Source organism: Ascaphus truei, chromosome 7, assembly GCF_040206685.1.
Source record: "Ascaphus truei isolate aAscTru1 chromosome 7, aAscTru1.hap1, whole genome shotgun sequence".
Taxonomy (NCBI): Eukaryota; Metazoa; Chordata; class Amphibia; order Anura; family Ascaphidae; genus Ascaphus; species Ascaphus truei.
Window position 1 is genome coordinate 105,120,978 of NC_134489.1, and position 18,945 is coordinate 105,139,922.

Consider the following 18,945-nt stretch of genomic DNA (forward strand, 5'->3'; position numbering starts at 1 on the left):
AGTTAATTCAACTCTAATTGGACTCTAAAACAAGACAAGAGCTATTTAATGTGTGTACGAGCTATTTAATGTGTGTACGAGCTATTTAATGTGTGTACGCCCATTTGAGCTCATTAAAATAAATTAGGAATCGTCATGCCTCCGATCTGCCTGTCGAGGTATGGACATGAAAATGAGAATAATTAGTACTTCCCTTAAGCTTTAAGATCATATATTGCACAGTTTAAAGTAGATATACTGTGTAATCTAATCCTATGCGTGGGCATTTAAATGAACACGTTTTCACCGGAACTCACTAACCTTCGATATGGGTTATCACGCCACGATTCCCTGATAACAACCATTGAATTGAGTTAGGCCATATAGGAGTTCAGTGAATCTCCCGGTATAGTAGGGTACCAAGGCATATGCAGTAACTGCTTCACCAACTACTTCAAGTGAAACTCCCTGAATTGGAAACTGAATCATGCAGAGCACAAATTGGAGCAGGAACCTTGTTACATTGACAGAACGAAAAGTTCATTTATTTCCTTTCCTGAATGACTTTGATGAAGACACCCCTCCTTTAATAAAGTAAAATATACTCTAAATGGAAAAATAGCAAACATAGGGGATTGAGCTACAGTTCGTGTTGTAGAACACAGAATAATAATGATAATAATTGTTTGTTCTTGTATAGCGCTGCTAGTTTTGACCCCAGATGAAGTCCAGTGGAATGAAACCGGTTGGGCTTTTTTGATGCTTTGAGGCCACCAATCTCCTGAGAAGCCCTGATTGGAATGAGACTGCTGAGATGACCGTGACGCGGCGGAGTGCCCTCACTGCAGGTGAGAGACGCTGGTGGAGGCAATCGTGGTTTGTTCCTGACTGAGAAGGGAAGCGGTAATCTAAGGAGAAGGGTTGAAGTGCACCCAAAGTCACTTCTTGTTTACTTACCAGCGGGGAAAGTGTGAGTGTGTCACCATTCCCCTCTGTGTTGTTTGTCATCTTAAGTAAACGATAAGGCACTATACTCTCTGCATTTGTGTTCTTTTCTTCATATGAGGGTCTACAAAGAGTCTGCTGACCTGGAGAATCCTCTACTTGGAGTTACAGTATTATGTGTTTTTCAGTGCTAATCAACACTGGGATCATTTGCACATATTAACTATTTTATCACTTTGCACCACGAACACTGTTTTGTTTAGTTTTACGTAGCGCTTTACAGAGACATTTTGCAGGCACTGCTCCCTGCCCTGTGAAGCTCACAATCTATGTTATAGATTCCTGAGGCACAGGGAGATAAAGTGACTTGCCCAAGGTCACAAGGAGCTGACACCAGGAATTGAACCAGGTTCCAAACTCAGTGCCAGTCAGTGTCTTTACTCACTGAGCCGCTCCTTCTCCTGAAGTAGTAGAAGGTATAGAACTCTAAAATAAGTTAATAGGGGTCTTATTTTTTCCCCAGATACAAATGATAAGCCAAACAGCATAGTTTAATATCCTAAGATAATATAAATCAGTAGACTATTTCCCCCCCAAAAAGTAGTATAGGGGTTTACTAAAATGCAGACTCTGTATAAGATCTTCCATCATAATAATGGCTTTCAGTGATGTGTTATTTAGGAATTCAGTATTCACTGTTTGTGTCTGCTCCCAGAGAGGGATTTCAAATCTCTTTAAAGTGAGAAACACATGAGGTGTAATTAAGTTTAATCTTCACCTACCTGTGTACTTTTTTGATAAAGTTCTGTACATGCTGTGGATCAGAAATTCAATTTCACTGAATTGCTAGCAAATCCCCTAACTGCGAGAATTTATTGTGTTTTCATCGAAATACCCTAGACTCTTTCTGTTGAGTCTGTGCCTCACCAAAGCTTGTTTCTAGCCGCACTATTTATTTATCCACAGAGTACAACATCACAATAATGTTCATAAAGACATTTCTAACATGGGTATGAGCGATGATAAGAAAGGAACGTTTATTTAATGTAACAGCAATTCCGAGTCAGTGAATGTCCTCTATTTTACACTGCTGGATTCCACTGTGAAAACTGCAACACCCAGAATACGGGGATATAAGTGTATGGGGAAAGCAGTGGACAGGATGGTATTACGATTGGTCACTCGCCAAAAGTCCATTCTGGACAATGCAGGAGCTTTAATGAGCTAGGTCACTCCCTCCTGCGAACAAACTTTTGTTTCAAAAGGCGTTCCTAAATTATAATATTAGTGAGTGAGTCTCCTTATATAAAGTGTATGGCATCAGCTACCTATGCATGCTATTAAGTAGAGGGGGGCGAATCCGCTCAAATCCGTTTCCCAGATTTTCGCTGATGTTACGCTCAAAATCTGTTTCTCTGTGTAAAATTCGCCAATGGATTTGGGCAGTTTCAATCCGCGCGGATTCATCAAATTCCGCCATTGGAAACAACTTGTGGATGGATTTGTAGAATCCGCGGATTGTTTTCTACGAATCCGTCCACAGGTTGCGGAATCCGCGCAGTGTATTGGTAATAATAATTAAAAAGCCGCAAAACGCAAATCGCCCTTTTTGAGATTGATCCGCTAAAATCCGCAGATCAAAGGAACCGACCGATCCGCTGCGGATCCCAATTCACCAAAAAAAGTCGCCCATCTCTCACTATTAAGCACATACACTATAATGTATACCCTATATATTCATAAGGTCACGTAGAAGTTGAGCTGAAAGATGTTCTCCTTGTGTGAGCGGGCTGGGGCAGTCATCATGAGAATGTGGGAGACTTGTAGAGCTGAGCAGCTGAGTGACCTAATTTCTGTAACAGTCTGCGAGTTAAAGAGCACTCAGCATTGAGACACTGACTACTTGGAGCCTCCACGGAAAGGGGATCCCCGTGACTTGGGTGGAGGGCTGGTTATCCTATACAGAGGATTTCTGTTCCAGCTAGTGAGAGGCTGCTAGGACAAACTGTAACCCTGGTTTCCTGTTTTTCAGGGGTTCGTACTTCAGCTCAGTACAAAAATCCTAAACATCTTATTTTTCTTGATATCCATTGCAAGACATCTAAATCAGGGGTTCTCAACTCCAGTCCGCCAACAGGTCAGGTTTTTAGGATATCCCGGCTTCAGCACAGGAGGCTCAGTCTTCGACTGAGGCACTGATTGAGCCACCTGTGCTGAAGCTGAGATATCCTCAAAACCTGACCTGTTGGGGGGGTCTTGAAGACTGGAGTTGAGCACCCCTGATCTAAATAGTAAGTCTGGGGGACACCCCAAGTGTGTTGCAGCTTCTCTGGATACAAGTGCACCTGAGTGCAACAGGCCTGTTACTGTAACCTTCCTGTGAGCCCTTATATTTCAGGAGCTCCGGCGTAATAGACTCAGCTGTCTAGTAATTGCATTGGGACATGGGAGAGGCAGTTTGTTCCGAAGATTGTTATTAATGTTCCATAGTCTAGAAATAAAGTTACTGCTGACAGTGTTATGCCTTATTGCTCTATGTATATTGTTTATAAATTTGACCACTTTTGCCCTTTCTTAAGTTTTTGATAAAACACATATTTTGGCACGGTCACCCTGATACCCAGCACCCCCAGATACCAGTTATACTGCAGGTGGCTGCACAGATTAGTACAATATGTTATAGGTGAAGCTTCTACCTATCTATAACAGTTGCTACCTATTCCCCCAAACACGAGGGGGGGGGGGAGGGGGAGATTTAACATCCATTTTATTGCAAGTGTCAGTTCAATCCAGTTCAATAATGCAAGCAGAGAAAATATACTGACAGGCTGCTGTGGCCTTACGCATGTCCAGGCTGTTTGGTAGGATGCTAGACAGGAAGATACCACTTTGAGATGTGTTGGAGAAGGAGTTGAAGTTGCCTTTTTAACGAAGCTACAGTGTGAGGCCAGGAAGATGGAAGCGCAATTACCGTATTTAGGTGATTGGACTCTCAGACTGCTCATGGAAACAAATGAACAGGTAAGTTGAGGTGGATGTGTGATGTCATGGATAATAATAGTTATAATAATTTTATTTCAAATAGTGCTTATCTCCCAATGGGACTCAGAGCGCGTCACAATTATAGTATCGCACATGGTACGCAGCACATAGGAATATTACAGACACAGTCCCTGCCCAGATGAGCTTGCAATCTATTTGTTTTTTGGTGCCTGAGGCACAGGGAGATAAAGTGACTTGCCCAAGGTCCCAACACCGGGAATTGAACCAGGCTCGCGATTCAAACTCAGCATCATTATTTATAGAGCCAGAGTCTTTGCTCACTGAACTGCTCCTGCAGGGTAAGTTTTAGATGCACTAGCTTGTAAGTTCAATTTGTGTCTGGCACTGTCTGCCTGAATCTTCGCACAATGTACTTGAATACAAGATATAACTCAAGGTATCTTTCCTGGTTAAGATGTGCAGCTATTTGTGGTCCAGACCATACTTTCTGTTTCCTGTCACATAAGGCTGTGTCCATGGTCAGCTCTTAGGCGCTGACCTGTGCTGAGGTGCGCTGACGATTGTCAGTGATCCCTTGCAGCCACAATGAGAGCGGCTTTAGCAGGGGCTCTCGCACGCGTCCGCAGGCGTGCGGATGCGTAGGTCTTAAAAAAATTCTAGTTTGAGCGCTCAATGAGGGCGAACCAGCTCCGTGACATCACAGACCTGCCCCCTGACACAGCCCCGGAAGGCGCGCGAACTAAGGCCAGGGAAAGCACCCGGTTCCCTCAGCCTCAGCGCGCCTCTGCACGGCTGCAGTTACCATGGACTCAGCCTTAAGTCCTGATAGCTACAGGCAGTGTCATCCTGTGGGTTTACCCTCCTCATGCTGCCTCTCTGAGTGACAGAGGTGGAGTTGAACTGGAGCCTGTGCCCTCCCCCTCTGTGCCTTAGGGAGGAAGTGTCCAAATTACAGTTAGTTCAAGTTCCTCCCCCGGCTGGGAGTGAGACATGCCTTTAGCCCCTCCTGGGGCTGAGTGCAGCCCAAACTCTGTGCAGAGCACAAGTCCTCAATATTGCAGGCAGGCCAGCACCATCGAGTGGTCTGGGACCCATTCTAAAATATGATGCATACGCTGTAATACCAACTGCAGTGGCTGCTTCAATAAAGAATCCTTTTTATATACCCCTGCCTAAGTAACTATTGGGAAGGAGTATGAGAGAGAAGTCTGTCATGGTGGGAACTGTCTACAGGGACCCTGGAGTCTGCTATGACTGGAGGTGCTGACCACGAAAAGAATCTGAAGGAAAACCAAACGCCTGTCCTGTTTCTCCTACCATCGTGGACGCTCATCTCTCCTGGACCCTCACAGGTAACAAGCACCACAACACCTGTAGCTTAGGCAAGATGTCCCGGGTGGGGGGGGGAGGGGGGGGAGTGAGTGAGCAGTGCTACAGATGTAACAAATAGAGCCAGTGGACACATTCCCCAATCCCCAATCCTCATATAATAATATAGAAAGAGTGGCTCAGTGAGTAAGACACTGACTGGCACTGAGTTTGGAGCAGAGAAACCTGGTTCAATTCCTTGTGACATTGGGCAAGTTACTTTATCTCCCTGTGCCTCAGGCACCAAAAAAACATAGATTGTAAGCTCCACGGGGCAGGGACTGTGTCAGCAAAATGTTCATAGCAGCGCCATACAAGAACAACACACAAACAAGCAGAGGGTTTACAGTCCAGAAAACAATGTTCCATGAACAACCACCTGCATACCTTACAATAAAACAGTAAGTGTGATATTTCAAATGGAAATGCTCTAATAAGATAATAAGCTCAGTTGCAATGGAAACAGCAGGGATTACAGTACAGCATGTAGAAAAGCAATATCTGATATCAATGCCAGTAATCATGGACAGCAATCCCAGCTCATTTGCAGAAGAGATACACACAAGTAAAATTGACCCGTCACCTTGAAACCTTCTTTATTACTTTTTGTGCATGCAGATATCAGAACGGTTCTCAATGAATATCCCACAAGAATCAAAGAATGTTGTAAATAATACCAAACGGAGTACAGCAATCGGTAATATTCATCTCTGAAGTTTTTCAATAACCCTTCATTGTCGGAAAAACCTGTGATGCTTTGTAGGCAAAGAGACCCAGGCATTTCAACTCCATTCCTCAATACCCCCCAACAGGCCCGTTTTTCAGGATATCCCTGCTTCAGTCCAATCCAAAGGGATATCCCTGCTTCATCGCAGGTGGCTCAGTCAAAAACATACATACATACTGTACATACTGATTGAGCCACCTGTGCTGAAGCTGGGATATCCAGAAAATCAGACGCGTTGGGGGGTATTGAGGACTGAGTTGACAGCCCCCTGTGCTAACATATTGTAGGGATGTCCTGGTTTGCCTGTCTACCTCCACTGCAGGGTGCCTCTTGAGGGAGCTTTCGGATGTTCCGCGGCGGCCTGGCAGTACAGGGCGCCACCATGTTGTTGCGCAATAGTCAGGCGCGACTGTCAGAGCGGAGGGAGTTCGCGCATGCGCAGTGCAAAGCGTGCGAATGGCTGGCCAATCACAGGGAGGCTTTGCAGTAAACTACAACCCCCAGGAGCCTCAGCGAAGTCACCTGACGCCAGGGAGCAAATAGGATTGCAGGGATTGCTGACAGGCAGGAAAGGGAAGCGTGGGGGAGAGACCACGCTAGACAGAGGGCACCGGAGGAACAAGGGGAGATGTAGTGTGTGTGCAGGGGGTCAGTGACCCACCTGCGTAGGCCAGATTCCCCCTCAGGCCCCAGTGTATACCCTGAGTCACCATAAGCTTGTGGTGCTGCAGGGACACCCTATATAGGTAGTGACACCTTGGCACTTACTGCATAGGCAGATAGAGACACAGTGTCGCGGAGCTGCGGTGGTGACAGTCGTTTGGGACCAAGCTGCTGGACATCATCCACTCGTGGGAGACTGCACTAGATCGGCGGATCCTTTTCGAAGTTTGTTGCCGGTCACCGCAGTGACCGGAAGGTATTTTATAAGTGCACCAACACCGGTACCAACAGGCGCTGATCCCGCCTTGGGGAAGGACTCTTTGGGGACACTGGGTTGAGTGACCAGAGAACTGCGCATATATACATATACATAACAGTGGACACGGTGTGGGGTGCACGCAGTAACGGGGAGTGACATTTCTCTATAGGAGAGTGGCCGAGCCACTTGTAGACGTTATTGCATGTCAGTCAGTTCAATGCTATATCATATGTGTGTTATTACTTATAGTTATATGATAAGGTTCTACTTATGCATATCAGTAAACGTTTACCAAACTGAAGTGTGTTACTATTGTTCTTTCCTAGGGGAATCTCACTTATTGGGGATCCTGGGTAAGTGGAGGCGCTGCCAAGAGTATTATTATTACCCCAGGCTCCCAGTTAGCGGAGGCCCAGATCTCGCTGAACCAGCAGGTGTGTACAGTACCAGTAGTCACTATAGAGCTGCAGGAAAGAGGGCTACAATATTAATGACCAGAAGCTCCTTGTCCACCCTGCACAAATACACATTTTCAGTCTTTATTTTATTTAAAGCCGCATATCAGTAGACATTTTACTGCTACTTAACAATGTATATTAAACAGAAACCGCCGTTTAGCTCTTTGATTTTCTTGGCCTCTGAGTCCCACATTTTACCTCTAAAAGTCACCTAGTTTACTTTAATATTCCCCTTTCCTTAATATTGCTTTTCACCACCATGCCAGCATCCCAATCATTATCGTGCTATCACGACGACAGGCCTGTGGAATGCTCGAGAGAAATCGGTATTGATCGCCTCGGTGACAAATGACAGCCACTTTAAATCCACATCAATCTGCAAACGTGGCCCTTTGCAAGTCTGAGAAACCGCCACAGCAGAATTCCACATCCCCTCTGCCACATTGCGTTTACGTGACCGCTCTCCACACCAATCAGGGGATCACAGCATCACTAATTGTGCAAAAGAGGAGAGAGAACTCCTCTTCTGCTCCTGCTTTTGGGGAACGCGATCTCCCTAAGGAAATCCAGCTATCCATTCTACATCACAGGGTCCCTGCAGTGCCTGCCGCCATGACGTGGCGGATATGTCACAGGGTCCCTGCAGTGCCTGCCGCCATGACGTGGCGGATATGTCACAGGGTCCCTGCAGTGCCTGACGCCATGACGTGGCGGATATGTCACAGGGTCCCTGCAGTGCCTGCCGCCATGATGTGGCGGATATGTCACAGGTCCCTGCAGTGCCTTATTCCATGACGTGACGGATATGTCACAGGGTCCCTGCAGTGCCTGACGCCATGACGTGGCGGATATGTCACAGGGTCCCTGCAGTGCCTCACGCTATAACATGGCGGATATGTCACAGAGTGCCTGACGCCATGACGTGGCGGATATGTCACAGAGTCCCTGCAGTGCCTGACGCATTATGTCATTTAAAGAGGCACTTAAAGGATTCAAAGCCCCTGTGGTGTTGAGGAAATGTAAAAATATGCCAAAAAGGAGGGGAGAATGGTAATTTAACCCCAGCAGTGCCCGTGGAGCATGAAATGTGTCGGTTTTGCATTTTTCATAAATAGATGATAATACGGATGATGTTTTTTTTCTTCTCTGTGTTATTCTACCATTCACTAAAAATGTCCAATCAGATGTTTATTCAGAAGTTTGCTGTATATTCACAAAACTCCTTAATTGGTTCTCACTTATAGGCTTACTCCGAATTGGTTTGGAGACAGTTATAATTCAGCTCTTTTGATATACTTTGAGAACTTTTCTGTTTACTTGTTCCAAATTTTATATGTATTCATCTGGAAATGCTAAAGAGCTTTAGAGGAGGCACCCACTCTTACTGTACAATAGAACAACTTTCAAACAAAAATATGATATATATCTTCTCCATATTATGTTTATGTCTCTACTTTTTAACTTCTTTATTACACAATCTCCACTCTGAAACATATTAGACAATATTGCCTTATATCATTGTTGTTTTTATTAAGATCACATGAGCCATCTCTGGCAGTCAAGCAGGTCACATACAGTACAGTAATGTGTTCACTTAATAGTAATGTTCTCTTTATGATAAATCACCACATTTTAAAATCACCAGCCTGGATGGTCCATGTTTATGCACTCTCAGGAAGCATGAAACAATGAGAGAGCAGCAGCAGATGTTGGGATAGCATGCTACTAGCCATGAATGTCAATAGACATTGAGGACTATCCTGGAACAGGATTATTTATTTTTCTCTGCTCTCAGGCTGCCAGCACTCCCCAGTGTAAGCTGCCACATTGTTGTTACTATTGTAGCTACTTTCCCCCATAAGTTTCTGGCAGTTGCCTTGACAACCTCCCTATGTTCAAAACCTGAGTTGGTTTACCCATACTCCCCTGCCATGTTTCGATATATGGTTTCTCCTGGCCATATATCCTGCTTGTACAGACTAGCACACTTCCTCTTGGATCCAGCAGTCTGTGAGTACAGACATTTTACTGCCTCCCCCATACAAGGCATTATTAATTTACCTTCCTCTCACATGTGCCACCCCTCAAGATATGTTTAGGTTCCTGTACCTTTTCCAATAAAGCTGCAGAAGACAGAAAGATGTGGTGTGCATTTACATTTAAAGGGGATGAGTTGACCTGTCTGACCCTACCCCTTTTGACCAATTCTGACATATGATTAGATGGACCCCATTGGAGGTCTTAAAACCAAAATACCTGTGAATTTTAATTTTAGTAGAATTTGTATAAAATTGTTTAAATGTGTGTGAAGTTTACAAATAAATTTGACAATACTCTGATAAAATGATTTCATTAAATAATCAACAGTATGTATTTTATTGCAGTCATCTATTAACCCCTGATGGTTAGGGATATTAATTTAAGTATACAAGAATGTTTTAACTTAAACCAATTCTAAAAGGCAAGACAGTGTGATTACAGAACATGAATTATGTAAATCTCGTTTATAAAAAAAAAAAAAAAAAAAAAAAAAACTTTGTAATTAGGGCTTTATTAAACACAGCCCGCCCCAATTAGACTTTGATTACACAGGGGGTTTATAAAACTCAGAGACCCCCTCCACGTCAGAATATGAGCCTGAGGAAGTCGATGATTCGACGAAACGCGTAGCTCTAAAGTTCCTGCTGAATTTGGCCCAACGTGGCTCCCGTAGCCGGATCAACCAGGCAGCCATTGCAGATAAGGAGAAAAAGTTTTTTGTTTTTTTTTCCTCCTGCATCACGGACGCGTGATTGGCAATAACGGCTGCTTAAACTGTATCCTGGACTGCACGAGGAGGCCAGGGGTCCAACCACTATGTATGTATGTGAGTCTTGTTGTACCAATTGCTTTTAAAACTAATAAATGTGTTTTAAACCCCACTGACAACGTGCCTCACTTTCTCTACCTACTCCCCCCCCTACTACCACCACTGGGGAGAGTCCCCATCTGATGCCCAAGACTGGTGTTAGAATCCCACGTTGGTTGCAAACAAAGAAGAGTCTACACTGGGGGAGATGCAGATGGGTTAATTTAACCCCAAAGTTACCAATTTCCTGCAAGGACTCACACATGGCCGTGTGAGTACAGATATATTTATATATTTATTTCAAAACCCTCTAAACCACCATTACCTGTTGTTGGGAGTGACTGGAATTGCTTAAAGAAACCACATTACCGTGTCCGCTTGCACATGGCCGTGTAAGTGTATTTAATATTTTCACCAACCCCCAGCAATATTGTTGTAACCACATTAATTTTATTGTATTTTATTGTTTTTTATTGTCAAATGTTTTTCTAATCCCACGCTCCCCCATTGCTTGTATGTCTCTATATCTTTAAAAGGGTTCCGGATTAACCCTTCCCTGGGGTTGCAGCAGAGGGGAACTCCATGCTGGCTCAAAGCATCTGTCATAGAGCCGTGGTCTAACTTACTGCCACATTGTAAGCACACCTCATATATTAAGCTTAAGGTAAGCGCCAGGTTTTATCCTATTGTCCCTTTGTTACAAGGGGCTGGAGGGCCAGAGCAAGCCAGAGATTCCCTTCAGTTGCTCTCCGACATTCACTTTTCATTGATCTTTGTTGGATATCAAAGTTAGAAGAAATATCTCCTTGTCAATTTATAGAACTTTCCCCACTTTCTGTATGGCTGCTGCTTCCTCTCATAGAGGTACTAAAGATTTGGTCAGTGGTATGTACATTATATTTCATGATTTCTGAAAACTGATCAAAATAAATCTGAATATTTAAAATTTTCTCTTAAACTATGCTGCATTATTGATGTTTTCTGCACACAATAGTAGATATTCAGTGTGTTATTTTCAGGATTGTAATATAAACACTGATTATATAAATTGTTTTTGCATGTGTAGACCTATATTACATGTTTCAAAATAGCGCCTGAGGAAATACACCATAAACCCTTTCAATGCCAACAAACCTTGTACTGGGCTACTTAATCACTGTTATAGGGATCCCCTGGTCCTAATATAACCCCCCTGGTTCATTTAGATTAGACCTTGGAATCGATCAGCTGTCTGAATGTCAAAAAAGCTGTGTTTGTATAACAAATGCATCTTCCTTCGAACATGATAAGGACAATGAAACTTTAAAAGGTGTAAATTACAGTACAAGCATCTGAACACACTGGAGCTGCAGAAAATGGAGTTACAATATGTCATAAATGAAACGCTAGAAACCAAACTTCACCACGCTGATGTTCACAGACAGACTCTGGCGAGTGATAAAAAAGGTGAGACCTATTATTTTAGACCTAATTATACTGGTTTACACCATTTTATTTACCAACCACTAATAAAAAACAAAATCATATATTTTTGAGAAGGAGCCCCTTGGATTCGGAGTATCTACCAGTAAGTGGAGAAAAATGCCAGTAGACATGATTGCACATTTAAGCCACGGCCGCGAGGTGATAGTGTTGCAATTATATGCAGTCACGCCCAGTATCACTTCTGTATTTGTTTAAAGGTCCTTCCTGTGCTGCAGCAAGTGTAGACATGAAGGCATATCTGTGAGTAAATGTGTCCTTAATATAATGCTGAATAGACAAATAAGGGTCAAATTACCTGTCTCTGATGCCACACACATCGATTTGTAAATCACTGAAATTCCCCACGGAACCACGTTGGACCAAGATGAGGTCCCTGGGCTGGTTATCAATAAAGATGAGCCTCATGCAGCCTTGGAAAGACGAAATCGGATTTATACAGCTAGAATCTGTGATATGATCTGGGCAGCCTGTTCAGAAAAAAAAAGAAACACATCTAATCAAATTTTGGATAATGCATTTAGTTTTTTTATGAGCTCTATTGATGGATGACCTGAAGGTCTCAATATTCCTGATGTCTTCTTTATTGCATAGGCTTTGCCATAAATGCTCAGGTTATGGAGAGGGAAATCAGCACAACATATGGAAATCAGCACAGTATTTCCCAGTATTATTATCGCCTCTTTGCCTTTTTATCTTTATATCTGTTCAGGAATGATCATTACAGGTCGCAGAGTGATTTTATTTTCATTTATTTATTGTTTTACTTGATTTGTCTCTGCCTGAAGGACATCAATATCATAGCGTATGTAAAAGAAAAAGTTAACTTTGCTGCAATGCATACAATACCTAACCCCCAAACATTAGGTTAGGATACAGGCATTTCTGGACCAATCTAATTACCCAAAGCATCCCCCAAAAGATGATCCAACACCTGAAATGTGGGTCCTGTAATCTTATCATCCAATGCCTTGCACCACAATGCAAATACTGCGTGGAAAGATATACTGTATCAATACTCTGTAGGGATAGGTGTCTCAGCGTTGCTCTTGGATTTTCTTTATGCTTGCAATCTGTTTGCATGCTAACTACCGTCCTCCTTAGCAACATGTTTTGGAATGGCAAAAAAAAAAGAAAGTAACTAATTTAACAGCTTTACTTCCAAAATGTAAATATTTCCATGTTGACAAGAACTAGTTTTAGCATTTAGAAACCCTTAGAATGTGTGGTTTGTTTGCCATGTGTTTCATAAAGAGAGAATGCATCTTTTAAATCAGTGGTTCACCCAATATTTTGTGTTCTTTATCACTAAGACACAGATCTGGTAAAGAAGACGATTGTGGGCTGTTTCTTAATAATAATGTGCTGTGAATGTAACCCATTTTCTAGCATTGAAAAGAATGTAAATACAATGACAGTGCATATGTCGTTGTAGCGGTAAAAGTCATTAACTACATTCTTTGAGTCCCGAGGAAAAGGCGGTTACAGTAAATGTTCTTTTGGATAGGAAAAAATGTGTATTTAAAAAGGAAGGTATTTTGATATGAGAAGTTCTGAAGATTAGGGGTCTTTAATGAGTCATTAGAATTTATTTTCTTTACTAAGCCTATTGTCATGAGAAAAACTTAAATATTGCACTTAATGAGTTTTTCTTCTACAGCGCCGATATTATAAAGCATTTGCACAAAGCATCTTCTTTGGCTTTGTTATTATTTCAACACCGAGGAGCCTCACCTCCAAAGTAATAGCTGCTGCCGGAGTAGATCTGCAGTGGGACATTTGCATGGACAGGAGAGGTGTTGCCGTTATCCAGCGTCATGGTAATCCGATGTCGTCTTGCATTTATGTTAACCACATGCCACAAACCATCATTTAGCCCGCTGCCTGGGAAATCAATGAGAATGATTAAAAATAACAGATTATAGTGGGCGAGCAATTTAGAATAAAGTATATTGTATCTTCACTAAATTGAAAGCAAAGCCCTCTAATAATGCCTCCTCTAACATTTATTTATAATAATAGGATTGACACAAGTGAGTCCCTTTCAATGGAACACAGTCTCAATTATACATATTATCCCTTCAGTGTCCTCATATAACCTCACAGTGAAGAGAAGGCTCGTTCTTTTTTTTTCCCCATTAAAATGGCCTTTTTTGTATGTAGAACCTTAAACCGTGAGAGTAATGTAAACAGTAATGATTAGTTGTATTTCTGTCTGTCATTTTGCTCTTTATAACAGCATTGAAAACTCCACCATGTCAAGGTTCCCAGCCAAGCAATCTCCCCGAACGTAGGATTCTTCCTTAGCAAAGTTCTCACATGCCATGTATCAAGCAATATGTTCTATATCATGATACACAGACCTCGGAAACGTCAATGGAGGTTGTTCATTAGGAATTATTGTATGCTCCCTTATGTCATCCACTCTCTCTTCCCCCATTTGGCACTCTCTCTCCCACCCATGTCACTCACTCTTTCTCGCTCTCTCCCTCCATGTCACTCTCTCCACACACACACACACAAACACACACACACACACACACACACGTGTGTGTTGAAAACATTCAGGCACTCGAAGGACTTGAAAGAGAATGCAAAATAGTCATTTATTTTAAATCCCTTGCTGCAGTGGGAGCACTGTATGCTAGGTGATAATAGTTGTAAGGCAGGGTTGCAGACCTGTCTAAGACGTGAATGTGCTCACTAGTGATATTCTTTATTGGATATATATATATATATATATATATATATATATATATATATATATATATAATGGGCATTAAAGTTTGAATATTTACAAATATTTTCTTCCATATCTGTATTATATATTTTTATTTAGAACCAAAACATCTGTGAAAATGCCGCTTTAGGAATGTTATCACAATACTGAAATTCCTTGGTGCTATTCTGTTGCAAAAAAATCCCACCAGGTGAATCAAAATGTATTTTATTAAACGCAATGTTTATTTCTTCAATATACGTGCAGTCTTTGCAACTTGTTTGAACCAGTAATATTTTCCTTTGCTTTATGATGTTTTGAGTGCAGGTCTGATTGACCTTTCTTCTGGTTCTCTGCCATACTAAGGAATCATTAAGGGATTTAATGCCAACATGGTAAATAAATAAGAAATATAACATTTTAGCTCCTATTCACTCCCTTCACGTTGATACATGACCCACATTGTGTGGAATGCACAGATGTATCCTGGTGATGCTTATATTGGGGTTGAAGAGTTAAAGATAGCTATGTTTCTTCTCTCTTTTACAGCCTTTCATCTGGGAAGAAACAAAATCTACTGATGGTTAGGTATATCTTCTTTATGAGTCTTTATTTTATCCACACTAACAATCATTGTTCTGCACTATGTGCTGACATATTTTCATGAGGCTTTGGGGAAAAGCTTCACATACTAATCATTATGTTATCAACAAAATAACTTCTAAAAGCTTATTTTGCAATCACAGGAGCCGTTCTCTCTATGCAACAGAATCGTTTTTAAATGCAATTAAATGCCTACCAAATTGATACTGAAAGCAGTTCCTTAGAACCCAGCCAACCTGTTAGAATGAGCACGTCCTGTATAATGATATTTCTGTTTTGTTTGGTTTGATACATTCTCTGCTCTGATCATTCCTACAGCATAAGCTTATTTTAAAATCAGACATGTTTAATATCTAGGTACCAAAAGTACCAATGTTACCATTATTTTGCAATTCTTAAGTACCTAAAAGCAACAAGTAGTTATCTCAAGGGTGCTCTGGTATAAGAAGCAGACGGGAGAGAGAAACTGCAGCAAGGTAGCATCCGAGAAAAGTGTCAAGTGTTGCGGACTGCATCATAAATACATTCACATGGGATCACACTGTTAATGCACTTTGGATTGGAAATTAGTAGTGTAAATCTCATCGCAGAAAATACCCTTTTGCTGGCATGGATGGTACTCTGCCCGGAATGGGTTAAAGGAAGTATAACACATCACAAAACATGAATCCAATTGATTTACCTGTGCTGAATGTGATCATGTTTTCCATCTCCTTCTGGATGACGAGGATTAATTTTCCAGCCAGTAATTGAAGCAGCAAGATGCCTGAATCCCCATAAAGCTGAGTGGACAGCAGGAGACCATCTGTGTTCCACGTCCGGAACTGGAAGCTAACCGAGAGGCCTTCCATTTGTGGTGTGCCGGGTAACAGCAGGTAACTCGTGCTGGAGCTGACAAAGGTGATGGGAACAATATGGGGTTCTGAGCAGGAAAAGGTCACATTTCCCTGAAAAACAAAACAGTGTTGGAAAAAGATCATGACAATTGGTAGCTTTTAATAGACCAACAAGGGAGTCCTACATATATGTGTATAGAGCATGCCACACATGAAGGAAAGACCGGTGAGATTTTGAATCCTCTGTACACATTGTCACATAAAAACATATCTGTCTTTCTTCTCATAAGTAATGGTCATTTAGTCAAATTCTAAAGATAAGTATTAACCTATATAATTAGTCATATTGGATGTAACACTGGGGCTCTTTGTCTTTTGTTGTATACATTAGGCCACAAACCTTGTAGCATTTCTTATGGCACATACATACATACATACATAAATACATACATATATATGGGTCTCAAAAACAACCAACCTCGCACAGATGTGACCCAAAAGATCGAAACAGCTGTGAGTGGTTTGACTGGCTTTGCATCTAATCCCCATCATGTGCTTAAAAGCTGTGTGAACAGCAGAGAATTTGCTTATAAGGGTTCTATATAAAAATGGATGTCGGGCAACAGGTGACACATTGTGTGCTCATTTTCATGTTATTTCCCATAACCCCTTGCTGCAGTGGAAGCACTGTATGCTAGGTGATAAGGGGGAAAGGCAGGGTTGCAGGCCTGCCTAAGACATGTGAATGTGCTCACAGGTGATATTCTTTATTGGCTATATATATATATATATATATATATATTGTGGTAGGTTTGGGTTCTGAGCTTGCAGGGATTGTGTGTGTTTGTCACATTGTTACATCTGTGAACAACTCTGTTCGTCTGTTAGGTGTTTATAAAAGAGGAATGTAAGGTGCCCAGCAGCTTAAAAAACATATTGTACAGTATGTCATATTACTGTTTGTGATTTTGCTTATCATAATGTGCTTTTGATTCAGGCATTTGATTTGAACTCTGATGCGAACAGTTTGAAAATTCAAAGTTTGTTCCCAATCCCGAATGAAAGACAAGCCAAAAACCAAGAGTCCCCCTTGACCCACAAACTTGTGCCAAAGATCAAAGTTAGAAAAAGTTCAACAAATTCCGATAATGAAAAAAGAAAAAAATCCAAAACCAATTGAGTTTTGTCAAAACCAAAGCACAGAAAAATTGTTAGAACCAAATCCGAAATACCAGTGAAAGTGCCCACCGTTAATGCAGCTTCAAATGTGGTAATTCTCTTCTATGGTGCTAAGGTTTGCTACTATTAAACAACAACCTGCTAACTACATTATAACACAACATAACTCCATTCTCTGGCTGCAGCTCTTTTGTGGTGAAAGTTAATGACGTAATTACGTAACCGTCCCACATTGCCCAAGAGGCCTACGTAGGTGTGTCATCTCTGGAAACAAACTCCAGTTCTCTTGTCACCCTCCGCTGTACCTCTGCAGCTCATACCTGAATCTTGCTTTGCCCATGTTTAGAAAACACTCATACATATAGGAAATTGAAAAGCGTGAACTGTAATAACTTGAAATATTGTACATAAGGCTGCCTAAAAAAAACAGCTAATTATCATGGGAAATTAAAATCAGTAGTGCCAATTTCGAAAGTGAGTACAGTGCATGCATCCTTATATATCAATAATATTATCCCTTTCATCAGTCTTAGTTTGACCAAATGAGGAGAGGTGCAACCTTTTCTGTATTCTATTTAACATGTTCAATGAATAACACACATTTTAACAAGAAAACTGAAATGGTTTGGATTTTGTTTAGGTTTTCATAGCATGCTTCAAGAGAACTGATATTGTTGATCATTTTTTTTTAAGAGGGGAGGGAGATCTAGAATCTCTCAGAGCATAATTATGCCTTAGCTTAGCACAGATGTGTGCAAACTGGGGGGCGTGAGATTTTTCTGGGGGGAGGAGGGGAGGAGAGGAGGGTGCAGCAGTTGCAGAGGCCCCACGCTCTTCCCCAAGGCATTTAATTCAACTTACTGAGATTCAGAGGCTTGGTGTGATGCATCGCCATGGCAACGGGGCATAATCATGTGACGTGACATCACATGACCCCACTGCGTCATTTGATGCAGGCAAAAAAAGGTAAGGGGGGCGCTATCACAGGAGGGAGCAGGCAGGGGGCGTTGCTCCAAATATTTGCGCACCTCTGCCTTAGCACATGGTTGCTTAACGCAAGTCTTCCACCCCCCTGCCCCCAACAGGTCGGGTTTTCAGGATATCCCAGATTCAGCACAGGTGAGTAAATCAGAGGATAAGTCAAAGACTGAGCTTCCGATTGAGCCACCTGAGCTGAAGCAGGGACTGATTGAGCCACCTGTGATAAAGCAGGGATATTCTGCAAACCTGACCTGTTGGGGGTGGGCGGGTTGAAGTCTGGCGTTAAGCACCCCTGACTTAGCAAACGGTGACCCTTTTCCATAAAAGTGATTCCAATTTATTTATCCCAGTATTTTCAGGACATACAGTACAACATGGCCACCAGCAAACCATTTAATAACAAGAGTGTAAAGAGCTTGTGGGAGCCATCATTGGTGCAAGCCAATTTTATTTCACAAAAGCTGTGAGGGCCCCAGAGTTACAGTCCTTATACCGTCGGTTTTGCCAGATCCATAAGGACAGAGATCACATAGTTTATGCAAGTTAAAAAAATGTTTCAGTTAACTGCCTAGACGTGTGTCCTTGGTGCTTTTTGTCCCCATGAAAATGACCAAATGCTATGATACCAATATACACTGCTCTGTGCCCTGGGTGATTAATGATGAAGCTGCCACATTGAAGGGTCTAACAACCCCCCTCTTATTCATTAACTAATTTTCTGCCGGAGAAATCTGCAACTAATTGCTGATTATTTTTTTTAAATCAAAGATGCAACAAAATCTGTTTGTAGCATGTCAAAAAGAGATGCTCGAGCCAAGGCTGCATATAACAAATACAAGGGGACATGGTACATGTCTGACAAACACAGAGGCGTGAGAACCTCATTCCACATGGA

General features: G+C 42.0%; 1 protein-coding gene across 2 annotated transcripts in view; it reads right to left on the minus strand.

The window, feature by feature from the left end:
* CNTNAP5 (contactin associated protein family member 5) overlaps positions 1–18,945 on the minus strand; it is a 401,478-nt gene that overhangs the window by 159,073 nt on the left and 223,460 nt on the right. For both annotated transcript variants that reach the window (XM_075609766.1, XM_075609767.1), the window contains 3 exons: positions 15,737–16,001; positions 13,467–13,616; positions 12,031–12,202 (listed from right to left, as the gene is read on the minus strand). In XM_075609766.1, the coding sequence (XP_075465881.1) occupies positions 12,031–12,202; positions 13,467–13,616; positions 15,737–16,001 (587 nt within the window). The remainder of the gene's footprint in view (positions 1–12,030; positions 12,203–13,466; positions 13,617–15,736; positions 16,002–18,945) is intronic.